The sequence below is a fragment of the Neophocaena asiaeorientalis genome, unplaced genomic scaffold (genome assembly GCF_003031525.2).
Source record: "Neophocaena asiaeorientalis asiaeorientalis breed wild unplaced genomic scaffold, Neophocaena_asiaeorientalis_V1.1 scaffold59, whole genome shotgun sequence".
In the NCBI taxonomy this organism is placed as follows: Eukaryota; Metazoa; Chordata; class Mammalia; order Artiodactyla; family Phocoenidae; genus Neophocaena; species Neophocaena asiaeorientalis.
The window spans coordinates 2,969,861-2,990,353 of NW_020174268.1; the positions used below are offsets into that span (position 1 = coordinate 2,969,861).

Genomic DNA, 20,493 nt, shown 5'->3' on the forward strand with positions numbered 1-20,493 from the left:
ACAGTAAAACATACAAATGTTTGTTTTAAAAATGTCGTTCTCTAAGTTATTTCTTTGACGAAAAGTTTGTTATGGCTTCTGTAGACTCATAGAACAATCCAAACTCCTTTGTACACTTAAGGCCTCCATCTTCGATTTTGTACCTTACGTAACCACTCTTCTACTCCCGGACAACCAGTCTTGTCATTCACAGGTACTCTTTGATGAGCATTACAACATCCCTTGTATAGGAATGTACATAAACCTTCTTTCTCCCAGTCCATAGGGGAAAAGTTGAAGAGCAGTAGTAGGAGTGAGGAAGCCGAGATGTTTTCTAACCCAAAGTCTAGTCCTCAAATTACAGTTTCAGTATTTGGTTTAAAATTGGGAATTCCCAGCTATTTAGGCATGTTTGTAATTTGAATATCATTACAAGAAAACATATTGCATAAACAGATAATTTGGGGGAGTACTTATATGGCTGCTCATTTTGTTGCTTTTGAGGTAATCCAATGCTGACTCTGTAGGTTTACTGAAATCTGAGCATGATCTTTTATTCCTGAAATTCCTGAGTATTAGATAGAGATCAGAACATCAATTGACAAATTTGAATACAGCACGAAACACCTTCTTCATAACATAGGGATTGCAGCTTTGCCCAACTGGTTTGTTAAGATGCCAAGTAGCATGTATTAATAGGCCTTGCCCTGTGAACCACAGGCAGAAACTGCTAGGAAAAGATTTTAAATGAGAACAGTGGAGACTGGTAGGAGTATTAAAAATGGTTTATCTTTTAAATGCTCTTGCTCAGTTGAAATATTATTTCTTTAGTCCTTTTCCAGCGAGGGTAGACACAGGTGTGATGTAAGGAAGAATCAGGAAAGTAGCCTCAGATCTCAAGAATCAGTCCAAAATCTTGCTTCTAACCTTGTCTGTGTTTTAACTTGAGTTGGAAGTGCTCTTAAAGGCCTCCACGTTGAACTGGATCGAGTGGTCTTGTGGAAATGAACGCCTGTAACTTCCTGATGCCCAACATCTTCTTAACACATTACTTCTCATTACTTACATGCCAGTGCTAATAGACACCCTTCCTGTTTACTTCCACTTTAACTTTTTCAAACTAGCCAGGCCCTTAACTTGTAAAAAATGCCAGTCAGTTGTTTCTCTTGGGTTCCTCAACATAGAGTATGTTGGAAGGTCCAGCTTAGAACAGAAGTCTATATATTTTCAAGTCTTGGACAGCTTCTCAACATTTTCTCATTGTCATTCCAAGAAACAGTTCTTCTCTAATTTCTACTCAAAGAAAATTTAATTATATCTAGGTCTTATAGAAAGCATTAGGGCAAACAAAATAAATACTAATGAAATAATAAAACATCCTCAGTTGGAGGGGAAGGCCAGTTTTGTTTTGTTTATTTTAGTGAGAGAGAATTGGAGGAGATCTCAGAGATCCCAGTGACTTTATTATACATATAGATGCTGAGGCCCAGAGATGTAAAGTAATTTCTCCAAAGTAACACCGCTGTTTAGAGACAGAATCAGAACTAGAACACTTCCATTCTTGTTTTAGGATGCACTTTGTGTGACTTACCCTTTAAAACTTTCTCTCAATTGTTTTCTGAAACTAGGTGGCAGGATATAGACCAATAAAATACCATCACCAAAGGTGTATGTTCATAGTCATGAAGATTCTTTGGGTTACAAGTAGCAGAAACCAATAAGCAAACCAATCTAGCCCCAAAAGCGAGGGAGGTGAGAAAATTTAGAAAAAGATCCTGGAATAGTTCCCAGAATCCAGAGAAGAGTTGAACGAACGGCCAAGCCTAGGGAAAGATAGGAACCAAGCCATGGCTGGGATTTTAGTAGAATGAGCCTATGTGGCTTCTCTTCAGAGTGCTGTTGTGACCATGTCCTTCTAGAGATTTCTGAGGTGGAGTGACTCTGGTATGGGTCCCTTAGTTTAAAATTCTGAGAGAGACAGACAGAGAAACAGAGAAGAGACAAAAGCCATTGCTCATGCTGTTCCCACCACCTTCGGTGCCCTTCTGCTTCACCTCCCACTCTAAATCCTACCCATTTATCCAGGTCCAGCACAAACATTGCTTTCTCCATCAGAGCTCTTCGTAATCCCCAGCTAGATGTATTCTCTTTGTGTGTATGTGTTTTAATCCCAGTAGTCTGTCTCTCTGTCAGTAGATCATAACCCTCATAAACCATGGCAAATTCTATGTAGTACAGTAGATCCCACAGCCTTTATGGAAGGACTAGCAGTCCTTCCAGTAGTTAAATTAAAAGGTAGGGAATCATAAAAATGATAATAGTATATATTCCTACTGCCTTAAACATTTTAAGACCCACAAATGGACATTTAGTCACCAGCGTACATGCAGGACAAGGCCTTTGCTTTCAGTATAGGGTGCTGAGCATCTGATTTCTCTTTCCTGTGAAAAGTAAACCCTAATTTAGTTTAGATTTTCGGTTTTGGTTTCTTTAAAAAGGAGCAAAAACTTAGACACTGCGAAACAATATGAATGCAGAATCCTTCTAGACTTTTATGTTTCTCTTCTAATCTCTAGTTGTCTCTCCAGTACCTAATTTGAGAGATTTTTAGCAATTTATCTTTATATCACATCTTACAAAGCATTAAACCTAGTTTTTGTAGAAACATCTCCCTCCCCCGTACTCTTTTTTTTTTTTTTTTTTTTTTTTTTTTTGCTGTACACGGGCCTCTCATTGTTGGGGCCTCTCCCGTTGCGGAGCACGGGCTCCGGACGCGCAGGCTCAGCGGCCATGGCTCACGGGCCCAGCCGCTCTGCGGCATGTGGGATCTTTCCAGACCGGGGCACGAACCCGTGTCCCCTGCATCAGCAGGCGGACTCTCAACCACTGCGCCACCAGGGAAGCCCTCCCCTGAAATCTTAAGCAGTGTTTTGGAGAAGAAGAGGAGCATGGTTTCGTGGAAAGAATATGAAAACATGTTCCTGTGAGGCTTTAAAAAGTGTGTGACACCTTTAAATCTTGCTTAGGGGGCTGTATTATAAGTAAATTGGTTTTTAAAAAACGTATTTAGGAAGAGAGCGGGAACGGCAAAGAGTTAACAGAGATGTGGGGTTATTTAAGAGCAGCCAATTGGTAGAAGTTTTCATTGCTGCTGATGAAGACTTTTCCTTTCATTTGAGAAGCATTTGAAGGCTATTTTAGATTTGAAAAGGGGATGTGATGGACAGAAAATCATGGTTTGGGACCATGATTTTGAAAAGGGGATGTGATGGACAGAAAATCATGGTGAATTTTACTGCTTTGTGTGAGTGAGCTTGATTGAAGAAGAGTGATGAGGGGTGGCCAAGTTGAAATGGACAGGTGCTTTGGATGCTTTTAACCCTTTCAGGTATTACGTGTGGAACGTTGACAGCAGAAACCTTTAACCAGAAATTAAACTCATCCTGTCCACCAGGAGTAGGTACAGATAAATTAGTGGGGAACATTCACAGGTGGTGTTGAAAGGTAGCTTTTTAGTATTCAGCATTAGTAAACACCTGGATATGTAACTAAATTATTTTCAGAGACAGTATTCCAGATCTATTTTGTTTTTTAAAAAGGATTAATTTATGTTTAAAAAGTGAACTTTTGGGGCTTCCCTGGTGGCACAGTGGTTGAGAGTCCGCCTGCCGATGCAGGGGACACAGGTTCGTGCCCCGGTCCGGGAAGATCCCACATGCCGCAGAGCGGCTGGACCCGTGAGCCATGGCCGCTGAGCCTGCGCGTCTGGAGCCTGTGCTCCGCAACGGGAGAGGCCACAGCAGTGAGAGGCCCGCGTACTGCCAAAAAAAAAAAAAAAAAAAGTGAACTTTTCTCATGCGTTTAAGACATTACAGATTGGAATCTTTCCCAAATCTTGTTATTGTTATGGCAACAAGTTTTTCTAGATACAACTGTCAGCTTCAGTGGAGAGGCATGCTCAAATATAATACTTGTTTTTGCTTTAAGAAAATTAAGAAAATTTAAGAAAATTTTAATCTTACTAAATTCATTAATAAGAGGAAATTACTTTTAGATATTTAAACTTAAATTTAATCTAAAATAATTGCGGCCTTCTTATTATTTCCTTCCTGGCATATTTTGGTGTAAGGTAGACGTGCTTCTCATCATTGCTCTTTGCAGTCATCTGTCAGCCTCTACTTGAGGTTTGTTGCATATGTTCCATTGAATTATTGAGTTACTGTGTGTATTAGTACTTAGGGGCTATAATAAGGAGTTCCTAGATTTTGGAGGCAAAATCAAGAAAGGTCACCATAAGAAAAATTTTCTAACATAAATCACATGGGCATGGTTCTGTCTGCATTCTATGTTTTGGTCAACTTATCTGTTCCTCCAGTGAACTGTATGCTTCTTGAAGACTACTGTATTTCAGTCATCTTCGATTCTGCAATGCCTAGATGGTTCCCTTCACGTCGTAGGCATTTAGTTAATGTTTGTGGAATGCATGAGGTCATTCACCCTGAAAAGATGGATCATAAATGCATTGCTGATGAGCCAGAGGAGTTCCTGAATCTCTTCCAGAAACCTGGGTGAACTCTCCTGGAAATACAACTGAACCATAACTGTTCCTAACCATAGTCGTACATTTCCAGACTGCAGTAAAGCAGATACCATTCGTGGGTCAGTCATACATGCATTATCAAATAAGATGAGGTCTTAAAGTGACTTGGTGCCTAGTAGGTATGCAGTAGGTGCTAACTTTTGTTTTCTCTTGAATTTTGTGTCAGGGTCACCATAAGAATTCTTACTAATGGTAGGAAAAAGTGTCCTTCTGTTTGGACAGATATTCATAGCAGTTAAAGCTCTAGTTTAGACACATCATATTAATCATTTTGCTGGAAAATAGAAGTCAGAGCAACTGGCAGGCAGAACTAGTACACAGTATAACCCAACCAAGGACCTGCCTAGTTCCACAGTATTTTCTAAGCTAGCTGTACTAGTCACCGTGTATTCTAGAATTTTCTTTTTTGCACATATACGTGTGTGTGCCCATGCATGCATATACGTGTGTGTATGAATTTTTGATTTAGTGCCTTAGGCTAGCTGTGTTTTCAGAACTTCTCTCCCAAAGATGATATAGCTGCCACACCCTTCAAATTTTTACTTGATTTTTATGCCCTTTTAAGCCACTCTCTTTAGGAAGAGCTAAGTGTATAAAAGCTGTTATTGGCAAGGGGCAGCGCAATAAATAAACCTGACAGAAGCCCAGTTTTTTACTAGCCAAGAGTAAGGTTTTTCTCTATTCTGACCAATGATATTACTATAAACTTAAAAATATTCCTTTTCTTTCCTTGATTTTTATTATTAACTATATTTGATTGTAATCATTGTTACCTTGGCTAGTATGTCAAAATACAGTCTTGAACATGATAAATGTTATTTCTCAATACGTTTGTTAATTTTTGTCTTTCCATTCAAGATAAGCTTTCACTGGAAGGAATAGTGGTACAAAGAGCTGAATGCCGACCTGCTGCCAGTGAAAACTACATGAGATTAAAGAGGTTGGTGTTTTTTAACTTTAAAATAATACCTGATATTTCTTCTTTGGGATTGAAATACATACATTAGATTGTCTGTAGACTGCATGAAAACTATGGTTATTGTTGAAAGTGTTTTCTTCAAAGGTTGGTTTTAAAACCAAGTAAGAACATACTTCCAATTATAAAATAAATGTCATGAGGATGTCATGTGCAACATGGTTACTGTAGTTAATAATACTTCATCGCACATTTGAAAGTTTACTGAGGGAATACATCCCGAAAGTTCTTACCCAAGACAAAAAAAATTATTTAACTATTACCTATGCTGGTGGAAGTTAACTAGACTTATTGTGGTGATCATTTCCCAATGTATACAGTTATTGAATTGCTTTCCTGTACACCTGAAACTAATATAATGTTATATTGTATACAACGGGTATAATGTCAGTTATACCTCAGTTTTTTAAAAACTCAGGAGTTTCTTTGGCAAAAGAACTTTCAGAACCTGGGCTGTTAATTTGGGGTATATTAAGCTACTGTGTTAGTATAACCTGGAATCAAATTTTTTAAATGTCTTTTTCTAGTTGTCCTTATAAATCTTGATTCTCCAAAGACATGTAATAAGATCTTTGTACTGTTTTATTTTCAAGGGCTATAATTTTCCCATGATGAATATGTATCTAAAATACTGTACATTAAAAAGCAAGTATAGTTAGTTGCTAGAATACCATCCTTTTCTCTTAATCTACAAAGAACTTTTTAGAAACTTATTACTTTGTTAGAGATTTTGCTTAGGGGTCCTTCCTCCCCACTTTAGTACGTGGTTAACCTTTTGTAATTAATATTTAAAGATTATGATCGTGAATTCCTGATACTTCAAACTTTGTGACTTTCAAAGAGTCAACAATTTTTTAAACCTGGAAGAAATGTATTTATTGTACTTGCTTTATAGTTTATATTGAATGTATTTCAACCCCATGTAGTTTAGAATTACACATTTTTTCATTTACCCAGCACTTACTACGTGAAATAGTAGTGAACAAAACAAATAAAAATCTCTACCCTCATGGAACTTACATTTTAGAAGATTGTAGCTGCTCAGAACTGGTAGTTGGGAGGACACTTTCAAGCGACAGCAGCAGCCCTTATGGATATCCAAACTGGCTGAGCTGGATCAGCTCTCAGTTTCACATTTAAAAATTTTTTCCCTTTTTCTCAATTAGATTGGAAGACTGTCTCCTGGGAATGAAGCAAAGAGACTGGCTTTGTCCAATAATTCCTCTAATTTCAGTGCCTCCCCGGGGCAAGTAAAAGGATGACAATCAAAATGAAAAAATTTTTTTTTGTGTTACGCGGACCTCTCACTGTTGTGGCCTCTCCCGTTGCGGAGCACAGGCTCCGGACGTGCAGGCTCAGCGGCATGGCTCACGGGCCCAGCCGCTCCGCGGCATGTGGGATCTTTCCGGACCGGGGCACGAACCCGTGTCCCCTGCATCGGCAGGCGGACTCTCAACCACTGCGCCACCAGGGAAGCCCGTGAAAAAATTTTATAACAGTAAATAACTTTGGAACACAGGCAGATGTTTCTCTTTGTTTCTGGCCTATAAAGTTTATTATATAATACAAGTCCTTTTGAGAATTTTCCTTCAAATAACTACTGAAATTGGAAAATGCAAAATCTGATTTCTCAGCTGCTTGCCAAGATATTTTTCTGTGGTCTTAATTTTCTTTAAAAGTTTCTGAAAATTTCTGATGATGAGATCAGGCAAGTCACCTGCTGTGTTTATGAAATGGCTGTTGTTTCCTTACCAAAAAAGACATTAAAATTGTTTAGCCGGGCTTCCCTGGTGGCGCAGTGGTTGAGAGTCCGCCTGCCGATGCAGGGGACACGGGTTCGTGCCCCGGTACGGGAGGATCCCGCGTGCCGCGGAGTGGCTGGGCCCGTGAGCCATGGCCGCTGAGCCTGCGCGTCCGGAGCCTGTGCTCCGCAACGGGCGAGGCCGCAGCGGTGAGAGGCCTGTGTACCGCAAAAAAAAAAAAAAAAAATTGTTTAGCCTTTTGGAGTATGCTAAAAGACCAGCCATTATATATTTCAGTTACTTCAGTGACTCGAGGAAACAGGGTGATTCAGGAGATGATAATTATGTGAGTTAGATGCTATATGACATAAGTCTTGAAGGCTGAGATTTTTTTTGACCAAGTGGAAAAAGACATGAGTAAGAACACTTTCTACACAGAGAGACATGTAGGTACAGAGACCCGGGAAAGGCATCAGGGACCTGTGTGTAGTTCTGCAAGCCTGGAACGCAGGGTTTATTTGGGGCAGAACAAGCAGAAGCTCCAGCCCTTTTTTGAACTGTGAACTTAAATATCCAAAAGCCTGGTTGGATGTCCAGTAGACATTTCAAATATGTCAAAACCTGAACTCCCAGTCTTGCCCCTCAAACCTGCTCCATCAGCATTCGTTCTCATCTGAGCTCATGCCAACTCTGTCCTCCCATTTTTCTCAACCCATAAACCTTGGTTGCATTCTTGACTCCTCTCTCACACCCCACATCCAGTGTGTCAGAAAAATCTTACTGACTGTACCTTCAAAATATTATACATCTGCAGTCTGACCATTTCTCACCACCCACATGATCTGCCATTGTTTCTCATCTGGATCACGGCGGTAGCCTCCTAGCAGAGTTCCTGCTTCCACCCTTGCCCTAGTGGAGTCTATTGTCAGCACAGTAGCCAGAGCAGTTCTTTTAAAACCTGTCAAGTTGTGCCATTCCTCTGCTCACATGTCACTTCCAGTGTTTCCTGTATTACTCAGAATAAAATCCAAGTCCTTATAATTGTATACAGGGACCTACATGGTCTCCCTACCATTCTCTTCCCCTTCTCCCCATTCGAACCTCCTGCTTCCCTCCCTCACTCACTCTGCTCCATCCACACTGATCTCGTAACAGTCCACGAGCACAGGCACAGTTCCATATGAGGGTCTTTGCACTGGATGTTCTTTCCTACCTGGAACACGTTTTCTCCAGATAGCTGCATGGCTCACCTCACCTCTTTCAAGTCTCTTCTCAAATTCTACTTTTTCAATAAGGCGTACCCTGACCACCTTATTTCCTTCTATGCTTGTATTTTTTTCAATAGCACATATCACCTAATGTAATTTATTTACTATATTTATTACCAGCTTTGCCCTAGTGCAGTTTAAGCTCCCATAGTTTGTTTTTTGTTTTGTTTTGTCTGTATGTGCACCTACTTTGTTCACTGATACACACACGCATACCCCCAAATGTCTAGAATAGTTCATGACATGTAGCAGGTAGTCAGGAGATATTTGTGGTTTTTTGTGTGCTTTTTTTTGGTTTTGTTTTTAATTAATTAATGGCTGCGTTGGGTCTTCAATGCTGCGTGCAGGCTTTCTCTAGTTGCGGTGAGCGGGGGCTACTCATTGCAGTGGCTTCTCTTGTTGCGGAGCACAGGCTCTAGGCGTGCAGGTTTCCCACCAGGGAAGTCCTAGGAAATATTTGTTGAGTGAATGAATGGCAGGACAAAAGTTGAAATGTTAGTCTCATATGCTTGTTAAATTACTTGTTAAAAGGTCTTCCATGCTGTGGTAAGAAATTTGGACTTTGTGTGCTTTTACTATTAGGGAGGCACTGAAGGATTTTAAACTGATGGAAAGCGAAGGGATTTGTGTGTTAGAAGAGTTCTTCTGGCCATAGTACAGAGATTGAAACCAGGGAGATAAATTAGAGGCTGACGTAATAGCCCAGATACAAAATGTCAGAATGAGTAAACAAGGTGGTTAGGCAGAAGGGAGATGAGAAACTAGGTTCTGAGGATATTTGGAGGTAGAGTTTGTGCGACTTGATAAACTCATCTCAAACTTCCATGATTGGGCTTTCCTGGTGGCGCAGTGGTTAAGAATCCGCCTGCCAATGCAGGGTACCTGGGTTCGAGCCCTGGTCTGGGAAGATCCCACATGCTACAGAGCAACTAAACCCGAGTGCCACAACTACTGAGCCTGCGCTCTAGAGCCCGTGAGCTACAACTACTGAAGCCTGCGTGCCACAGCTACTGAAGCTCGTGTGCCTAGAGCCCGTGCTCCTCAACAAGAGAAGCCACCACAATGGGAAACCCGTGCACCGCAACGAAAAGTAGCCCACGCTCCTCGCAACTAGAGAAAGCCCGCGCGCAGCAACGAAGACCCAATGCAGCCATAAATAAATAAATAGATAGATAGATAAATAATTTAATTAAAACTTCCATAGTTGTGGGACAGGGGATTTCTCTAGGACCAGACTGATGGTGGTGGCTCTTGTGTTGTGGCCTAGATACACGTCCTGCTGTGAGTCTCAGACTGGCTCCATACCATCCTGTGCAATGCACTGACGAGGTCAGAGGGATAAAGAAGTCCTTACAGTTTAATTTAAATCCTGGTTGACAATTTACGTAAAAACTTAAAGAGGCAGGAAGTACTTAAACTTCAGGAAGCGTAACAATGGGTAAACTATCAAAATAGGAAAGTAATCTAAGTCATAAGTTGTGTCTCATGTGTTTTGTTTATCATTATTCAACATTTTCCAGTGTCTGCTGTGATCAGTAAGGTAAGATTCAATTTTAGAAAAATCACTAGATAACTGTTCTTGCTCTAGAGAGCTTTCAGTCTTCGAACCTCAAGAAAACACACACAGAGGATTATTTAAAAATATTTATTGACAGTGTAGTGGGGGAGGAATAGAAATGTTGTGGTACTATTGATGTAAAGTGGAAAGACAGATTTTCAGATGTGGGTGGGTGATCTCAAAGTGGAAGTGTTTGAGAACAGAGTTGGCGATGCAGTATTTCAGATATCCTGTACCTAGATATTTCATACACAGGCTCAAAGTTTTTCAGGGCCTTCTTCTTTTAATTAATTTTTTGTTGTTGATTTACAGTGGTGTATTAGTTTCTGCTATACAGCAAAGTGTATCAGTTATACACATACATGTATCTACTCTTTTTTAGATTGTTTTCCCATATAGGTCATTACAGAGTATTGAGTAGACTTCCCTGTGCTCTACAGTAGGTCCTTATTAGTTATCTATTTTATATATAGTAGTGTGTATATGTCAATCCCAATCTCCCAATTTATCCCTCCCTTTCCTCTTCCCCTTTGGTAACTGTAAGTTTGTTTTCTACATCTGTGACCATTTCTGTCTTGTAAATAAGCTCATGTGTACCATTTTTTTAGATTCCACATATAAGCGATATCATATGATATTTGTCTTTCTCTGACTTACTTCACTCAGTATGACAATCTCTGGGTCCATCTAAATGGCATTATTTTGTTCTTTTTTATGGCTGAGTAATATTCTGTTGTATATATGTACCACATCTTCTTTATCCATTCATCCATTGATGGACATTTAGGTTGCTTCCATGTCCTGGCTATTGTAAATGGAGCTGCAGTGAACATTGGCGTACATGTATCTTTTCAGATTATGGTTTTCTCCCGATATATGCCCAGGAGTGGGATTGCTGGATCATATGGTAGCTCTATTTTTAGTTTTCTAAGGAACCTCCATACTGTTCTCCATAGTGGCTGTGCCAGTTTACATTCCCACCAACAGTGTAGGGGGTTCCCTTTTCTCCATACCCTCCCTAGCGTTTATTGGTTGTAGATTTTTTGATGATGACCATTCTGACCAGTGTGAGGTGATACCTCATTGTAGTTTTTATTTGCATTTCTCTAATAATTAGTGATGTTGAGCATCTTTTCATGTGCTTTTTGGTCATCTGTATGTTCCCTTTGGAGAAATGTCTATTTAGATCTTCCATCAGGGACTTCTTCTGACTGCCTACTCTTTAATGACATTCAGGGTTTTTTTGATAATCTGGCTCTTGTCTCACTTCCTGGCTTCATTTTCAGCTCTTCTCCTTTACATAGATGTCCGATAGTTATATCACACTACAAGTTGTCTTCCCAGATGTACTAGGCACTTGTACATCTTATGGCTGTGTGATATGTTGCATCCTTTATCTGGAAGGCCTTAACTACCTTCTGCTAAGGGCCTTTAAAACCAACACAAGTGTCGCTTACTCACAGAAACCTTCTCATATCTTCCACTCCCCACTCCAGTCAGGATCTGCCTCCCCTGCCCCTTTCCTATGTTCCCACATACTGTTTTTCTTTAATGGTATGTATAAACGTCTATGTTTTCTACTACTTAGGTGTACATAGTTGCATCTTCTACAAGATTATAAACTTCATAAGAGCAGGAACTGTGAGTTTTATTTTTCTTCCTTTCTTTTCCGTTTTTCCTTCCTCCTTTCCTTTTTGTATCTCAGCACTTGGCATAGCACATTACAAATATATAAATATCCAGAAGTATCTGTTGGGTTGAAATTGATTGAAATAGAAATGAATGGCAAAACTAGGTACGGAAACATGGAAATCAGCAGCACTCAGCTGCTTTAATTTTTTTTTTTTTTTTTGCTCAGAGCTACACTTGAAACCTGGACTTGATTTTTCAGTTCATTTACATGTGCATGTGTGTGCACATACGTACACACACACATCTTGCTTTGAGAAGAAAGTGATTGTAAAACAAATATAGAAACATTTTGTCAACAACAAAAAAGTTTTTCAAAGTATAAAATAAGAATTGAATAGTCTTCCACTTACAGAGGACTAGAAAAGAAAGCCTTTGTATCAAAGACCTTTCTTTCCTTGACTTAATTGAGTGAGGTTTTTTCCTGAAATCAGTGAGATTTTACTATATTATATTTTAGCAAATAGCAGCTGAACTATTCTCTTAGTAATGTAGATGGGTATATACAAAGTGTATTTTATATTTATAAATAATACTCTCTAAGAACGATGTGTTACTTCAGTGGGAATTTAATTTTAGTAGTAGATTCTTATTACAGCTCTCTGTTATTAAAATTTAGCTGATAAATTAGCCAAATGTTATGAGAATTACAACTCCCATATTCATCAAATGTAAGTAAGATTCTGTTAGTCTGTAAGAGTCTGTCATTCATTTAAATGAAGGTGGAAATTAGTATTGTAGTAAACCCAAGAAATATGTAAACCTTTGAATCAGTGAAATTTAAGCCAAGAAAGAAATGAATCCTGTGCTGTAATTTTCTTTTGTCCAAACCCATCACGTATATCAAATTTTACAAAAATCCATTTAGCCACGCAAGAAAATCTAAAAATCAAATGGGAAAATAAATATTTCCAATGCTTCTAGTACTTTCTCTTAATCTGACATAAATTTGGATGGATCTGAATGATATTTTATTAGGAGGAAATTTATTTTGAATTGCTAAATGTAAATATATTTAAAATAGCTCATATCTGATGTATTATGTAATTTAAATTTAATTTGTATTGTTTCATTAAGTGTAACTTCACTAATCATCTTGAGTTTTTCCTTAATAGTCAAATGATAAATTACGTAATCCACCTATTTATAATTCATATTGTACATTTTTAAATGTAAAGGGACATAAATACAAGACAATCATCCTAAGGTGTTTTCGTGTAGGAAATCCTAGTAATAGGAAAATATATGGCTTTTTAACTTCTGCATGTTTTTGTCACTAAGTCATCTAAAAATATTTGTCTCAAAACTTTTTATTTTTAGTTCTTTCAGTGTTTGTGGGTTTTCTTCAAAAACCTAATAAGAAAAGCTTTTCCGTTTGGGAACAGAACATTGGCTGTAGATGGGTGGAGAAAAGAAAAAGCAGGTTTCTTTTCTATTCTAAGACACCAGACAGAGGAAGCAAGTTGTGATTCACATTCTCTCCTGGGGAGAAGTTACCTTGCTGTACCTGCCTAGATTCCTGATGCTTCATATTATGGTAAAAGATGTCTTAGAACGTCTTATTGTAAGGGAAATGGAAAGGACCCTCTCACTCAGTAGCTCTTTACGTAATTTGTGGGTGATGTGATTCATGCCCAGAGAAGTTTCTGCAAATAAAATTTTTGCTTAATGCAATAACAGCACTGAAGCGTTTTTCTTTTCACCATATTTAAACTAGTTTTCGAATATATTTAGTCCTTGTAATTTTTATTTTTCTTCATACATAAATTACATAGAGAATAATTATTTTATAAATGATACTTCTTATATATTAGGATGATTATCTTATAGCTATGTCCCTTTATATTTAAAAAAGTACAAAATGAGTTGTAAATAGGGTAATTACATAATTTATCGTTTAAAACAGGATACTTTTAAGAATGAAAGTAGGCCTAACCTGAGAGCCACACCGAGACAGCAGTGTAAACTGTCCCACATAAACTGCGATGTAAGATCACCCTTATTGTGAATAGCCTGGATATATTAAAGTGCTAACTTTAAAATGAGAACTTAAAGAGTCAAATAATGAAAGTTCTGGCAATTAGGAATAGAAACTGCTATGGCTGAACATAAACTGCTGTGTGAGTCCCAGTAGCCACCCAAAGCTGGGCATATGACAGTGCTATGTGAACGTTTAAATGTATATTTGTATAATCGTAATGTAAATTTGTAGATAAAGTTTATTAAACAGCAAACTGAATAATAAACTAAACTTAGCTTTACAGAAAATCACTTTTCTGTTAATCCTAAATAAAAGGTGAGGTTATAGAAGTAACTCAGGGTTCAATAAAGATAATTTCATGACCAGGGAAATACAGTATTGGATTTTAGCTTTCTGGTGATCTTATTTGAAACAGATTTTATTGAACAGAGTTTTTGGTGAATGTTGAGGTTAATGGTTAATGTACTTGTATTCATTAGATGCTTTCATTTGTAAGTATCAGAAAACCCAGTGCAAACTGGCTTAAAAATAAAAGGAATTTGTTGACTCCCGTAAATTGAATCCAGTGGTATTGTGGGCTTTAGCCGTGGCTGTACCTAGGAGTTCTCAACGTCCTTAGTGTTCGAGCTGTTTTGAATTTTCTTGGGTCTGTCTGTCTCCAGCTTGCCTGTTTTCAGACTGGCTTTTCTCCTGGTAGCAAGAGGGCTACTTGCAGCTCCCAGGATTATCTACCTCATTCTTTATATGGGGCCTCGGGAGTTAAGTGACCTTGTCTTCAACCAGCCATTAAACAGAACCCTTTACTTCCTTCTGTGGGCCAACATGGGTTCTGAATTTATTTCAGAAACCAATAAATGTGTTAATGAAGGTGGGAAGTGTGTACTAATGCTTAGGGCCCACCTGTAGAAATGTACAGGAGGGAGGGTCAGTCCCATCAAACAAAACATGTGGCTGCTGCTTAGTAGAGGGGGGACAGGGTGGGTGCTAGGGAGATAATCCTAAGATCAACAGCAAAACTCTTTTTACCAGAAAAGCATCTTAGGGGTAAGAAACACTCATCAGGGACATTCGTACCCTTCATTGCTTCTCTTGAGGAATGACCGTCTTCTCTCTTGAAAGAGGGTCAGAACTTTTATTAGAAAGCAACTCTGTGAAGATGCCTTAATAATAGGGTAAGATGGTGCAGAGGTTGGGCTCTGGAGTCTCACTGCCTGGTTTCAAAGACTGGATTCCCCATTTACTGGCTCTGTGATCTTGGGCAAAGTACATGGCCTTTCGGTGCCTTTGTTTCCTCATCTGTAAAATGTGGTAGTGGCATTTATCTGTGTTATGATAATGATTAAATAATACTATATAATACATGATGTGTCTGACACAGAGTAGGTACTCAATAAATATTACCCATTACGTTTATGACAGTTGCCTGAGTAAGTACTCCTGTCCTAAAACCCTCTGGAGATATTCCCAACCCAACCCGGTTTGTCTTAGTTCTCCTGATAAGAGACTTGCACACAAGGATTCTTTTTGAATTCCTGCCCTGAAGTAGATAAATTAGTTTAATCAAGTTTAAATTGGAAATAGAGCAGAAAGAGAACTAGAGCTAAGAAAAAGAATCTGAAGATTTTTTTATAGAGTTCATGATAATAATCCTCTTTTCAAAACAAAAACCCTAAAGTAGTGGTTTAGAAGTTCCTAGATATTATCGAGATTCAGACCCAAGGAACTGAGTCTTCACAGTCTTTTCATCTACCCTGTTCTTGCCCTCAAGAACTCCTTAATGTGCCCACCACCATATATAGATCAGAAACCCATGGATTTTTAGTTTATAAATCTTCTACTGGATGTTCAGAATCTTTATGGAAATTGTAAAGGTTACTGATCCTGAAATTTTCCCAAGTTACCTTTGGAAACAGTCTTATCGTCCCCTCCTGCAGTGATACTTTAGCTGGTGACTCTCCTGAGGTACCCAAATGTGTGACTTTTAAAATGTGGGGCTGTAAATCTTCTTCATCAAAGATTTTTTTTAAAGGCCAGAGAACAGGAAGTTCTAAAGAGCTAACCCAAGAAGGCAGCTAACCTTCTTTGCCGTAAGTGTGCCCTTGTTCTCACATCCTTTCACCTTGAACTGCTCCTTTTTAACTACCATTTAAAAATGAAGCATTATGTGAAAGAAGCTGGATGTCTTCATTGAAGTACAATAATTTTTAAATGTATTATAAATAAATAGCTGCAGTAAACATGCAAAACTACCAGTGGGATAAAACGACCGTGAAAAGGTAGTCATGGTGTTTTATCAAGAAGTTTTTAAAAGACAGATCTTCATGGGGAATGCTGTTTGGTGCAGGGAAGCCTTCTGTTTTGGGCTGCATTGGGTATTTGTTGCTGCGCGCGGGCTTTCTCTAGTTAGGGCGAGCAGGGGCTACTCTGTTGTGGTGCGCAGGCTTCTCATTGTGGTGGCTTCTCTTGTTGCGGAGCACGGGCTCTAGGCACGCGGGCTTCAGTAGTTGTGGCACGCGGGCCCAGTAGTTGTGGCACGTGGGCCCAGTAGTTGTGGCCTGCGGGCTCTAGAGCGCAGGCTCAGTAGTTGTGGTGCACGGGCTCTAGAGCGCAGGCTCAGTAGTTGTGGCGCACGGGCTTAGATGCTCCGCGGCATGTGGGATGTTCCCAGACCAGGGCTCGAACCGTGTTCCCTGCATTGGTGGGTGGTTTCTTAACCACTGCGCCACCAGGTAAGTCCCAATAATGGATTTTTTTTTTTTACCCCCACACCGTGAGGCTTGTGGGATTTCAGTTTCCTGACCAGGGATCGAACCCATGCCCTCGGCAGTGAGAGCACTGAGGCCTAACCACTGGCTTGCCAGGGCATTCCTGGTGTAAGAAAGACTTCTTAGGGAGATTGACAGTAAAGATGTCCCTTTTCCTTCTGAAGAGCCCTAGCAGCTGTCCCCACAGCCCTTGAGCTGTAGACTGCTCCTAAAGATTTACTATTCTGATGAAATAAGGATTTTCCAAATGATTATAAAAAGTTATCAGGAATATATTGATATATTAAAAAATTAAACCATTGGCATAATTAAACAGCAGACAAAGGTTCTATATAATCCTTTCAAGTCCTCAGATATTTTTACCCTAAGATTGCAGGAGGAGAGGGATTTTTTTTTCAGTATCTGGGTACCGTTGTCTCACCCTAAACACAGCTCGTCTTTGGAATTCCCCACCTCTTCTGCCCGCGTCTTGGTGTTCCTGGGGCTTCTGACCCCTTCTTACTCTGCTGCCATTGCAGCTCAAGCGCGCACTAGAGCAAACCCAGTCATTGTCAGTTTTCCCCATGTGCTTTCGTGTCCCACTGTCTGCTGTGCTCTTTCCTTGCTTTCCTGCTTTCCAGACTCCTGTTCGCCCTTTAAGATTCAGCTCAAATGTCAACCTGCACAACTGTTTCTCTCCACCCAAGATAAGTACCATTCCACCAAGCTCCTGCTTATACTTTTTCTAATAAACCACTAATCACATTTTGCTTTTCATTCTACTTTTATTACTTTTGTTTATATCTCTACTAGATAGTGAGCTCCTTGAGGTCAGGGTCTGTAATCTCATTCATGTTTAATCCAACAGCTTTATGTTCAATAAGTGCTAGTGGAGTAATTGACCAAAAATCAGTAGTTTAAAGTTAAGAGTTTACATTGTACCTTAATTAATGAATCTCTCCAGGATTAATACTCTTTTAAAAATGCATTTAGCTGTATTTAAGATTCAAATTATAGGTCCTGAGAAACAGTATTGGCATGTGGTGGTGTTTGTACAAAGCCTCACAGCTTTGCAGGATAAAAATACCTCAATACACAATTTCTCTTTGTTCACTCACAATTGAAAATCAACAGGGCTAACCCTTAGGCAAAACTGTGAAGTATGGAAAGTTTATCTTTATTATCCCAGCATCTCCTTTTTTCATTTCTTTTCCTCTTGGTAATGCTATCTTTACGCATCTATTTACTTTTTTTTTTCTTAACATCTTTATTGGAGTATAATTGCTTTACAATGGTGTGTTAGTTTCTGCTTTATAACAAAGTGAATCAGTTATACATATACATATGTTCCCATATCTCTTCCCTCTTGCGTCTCCCTCCCTCCCACCCTCCCTATCCCACCCCTCCAGGCGGTCACAAAGCACCCAGCCGATATCCCTGTGCCATGTGGCTGCTTCCCACTAGCTCTCTACCTTTTACGTTTGTTAGCGTATATATGTCCATGCCTATTTACTTTTTATCCTGCTCTAATCTTTTTTATTCTATCAATTCTGAATATATTTTAAGAATGAATGGGCCTAAGTCAAACTGGGTATTTGATTTTAAACCTTTTCTTACTAAATGTGAAATAATAGCCCTCAGGTTACCTGTTCAAGGTATTTGAGTAGGCACATTTTTTTCACGAGAAAGGAGGAAAAGTCATTGAAATTATAGCATTTATAGGTTGGCCCTAAACACAGATTAAATATGCCTTTTTGTTTGTCAGGGGGACTTATCCCCAGGATAACCATCTGTGCTTCCTGGCCCAAGTGGGTAGATCTGGCCTAGCTGCATTTGTTGGAGATCTGTTCTGAGAATTTAAAACTTGATCCTGAATGTGACCCACAGAAGTGGCCAAATGTCCTTAGGCAGGATCAGGACCACCACTAGTCTGTATTGTACAAATTTTTAAAGGTGATCCTTCCTCAAGTGTTTTTATTTGTATCTGTCAGAAAATCATAGTAATTTACATATTTGGTTAAATAAGACATTACTACCATCTGCCAGAAAATTGTCATAATAATTACACAGATCTTTGCTCTCTCTGATGCGAATGTGCCCCTTCATGTGGCACCACTATACACGCTAAACAGAGAAACCTGGGAAGGAGCTCTACTCTCTGGTTTGCTGCAGGCCTTCAGGTCCTGTTTTCTTACCAGTTGGCTTAAAATTTAAGTTGCTTGCCCAGTCCTTGCAGGCACTGGGTTTTCATCTCTTGGTCTGTGATTCCCTGAAGCACTTGAAAACTGAGGAAAGATACCACATCTTCCTTTATTAGGGAACAAGGGTCCCATTTAGTACGTTGAATCAGTAGGAATAATGATAATCAAGCCTTTAACTTATCGCTAGGACGAACTGATTTAAACTTTGGGATGATCAGGCTTTAAATATTCTTAGTAGTTAGTCAATCAAAGTACAAGAAAACCTGACTCATAAACATCTTATATACTATCTCTTTTGCTTGAGACTCTAATGCAATTGCCATGGGATGTATTTGTAAAGAAAACTTGGATTTTTTTAAAAGAATCTTTCAATTTATAAGTAGAGAAAGAGAAGATATTGTTTACAGATTTTAAAAGACTGTTTTGGGGAACTGATTTTAGGGGTCACACACTCTTAAATGGCTTCATATTTATATGAATTAGATGTTTATTTTAGTTACTGGTTTTTTTCAGCCTTATTTCCATTTTCACAAATGATCATAGAGTCATAGAGAAGTTGTGATTTGCCCAAGCTCACAGTTTGTAAATGGCAAAGCTGGAATTTGAACTGAGATCTGATTGATTCCAATGTGTTAGGTGGCAGGCTGCCTCTTCTGGCTTTTGTAGTTTCAAAACGTTGCCCGGCTTATCCGTAGGCCAAGGGAAGGGAGCTTGTTCTCTTTCTCTCGTCTCTTGCACTGGATGATCATTGCCCTGATGCCCCACAACTTAAACTAATATCGTTAGGACCATAGTTCTGTTTCACTGTACAACAGGATAACATTTATGGATTTATTATATAAAATATATAATGGCTTCATTGTTTCAGTTTAGATTTTTGAAATCAAATTTCAGATTCTACAACTTAAAAATGAGCTTTGTTAGCATAACTTGCTTGAATTTCAAAGCTCCATGTATCTGTAGAAGAGAGGTAGAGTATTAAGTGATTTTATGTCTGTGAAGTTTATTGTTTTACTTTTGTGAAGTTTATGTGAAATTTGTAATACTTTGAGGTACTTTTGATGAACTAGTAGTCGTACCATTTTGAAGATCTAGTTCTCTTTAATATACCCTAGTATTACACTTGTCATATACTGTATACTGATCTGTATGTGACTTTGAAGGCCTCAGAATGTCTAAAACCCTTTTTGTGTAACATGTTATGTATTTGAGGAAAACTGAAAATATGGAATTAACAATAATCATAATGTTCAGGCAGAAACTTTTCAAACTGAAAAATAGTAGACATGTGGGAAAAACAGGGGCGAAAGATGTGGGCTTAGTAGTAAGCTTATGCAAAGCAATATATGCCAATGAACGGTATTCCCACTAAAATGCAGTTCCATGAGGGCAAGACTTCTTGTCTGCTTTGTTCACTGGTGTATCTCTAATGACTGGAAGAGTGCCTGGCGCCTGGTAGGTGCACAGTGAATATTTGTCGAATGAAGAAAGGAAGGCATGAGACTTAGGTTTTGTCTCACAGGCTGCCTAGGGCTTTGATGACAATGAGTCATGCCTTTTCAAGCTGTTGCGTGCCAAGTTAATTTATCTACTTCTGTCGCTTCCCCATGCTTCATAGCTTCAGAGTGTCATTTATTACTCATTTGCTCAACAGATATTATTGAGCATCTAATGTGTACTAAGCGGTGTTGTAACTAACAGAAGGCAACCAGAGCGTATTTGCTTTGGGGAATGGATCATAGATGGGTCCTAAAT

General features: G+C 39.0%; 1 protein-coding gene across 1 annotated transcript in view; it reads left to right on the plus strand.

Annotated features, from left to right (window-relative positions):
- Positions 1-20,493, plus strand: part of GTF2F2 (general transcription factor IIF subunit 2) — a 153,005-nt gene that overhangs the window by 77,239 nt on the left and 55,273 nt on the right. The window contains exon 5 of the mRNA XM_024755610.1: positions 5,438-5,519. Coding sequence (XP_024611378.1) covers positions 5,438-5,519 — 82 coding nt within the window. The remainder of the gene's footprint in view (positions 1-5,437; positions 5,520-20,493) is intronic.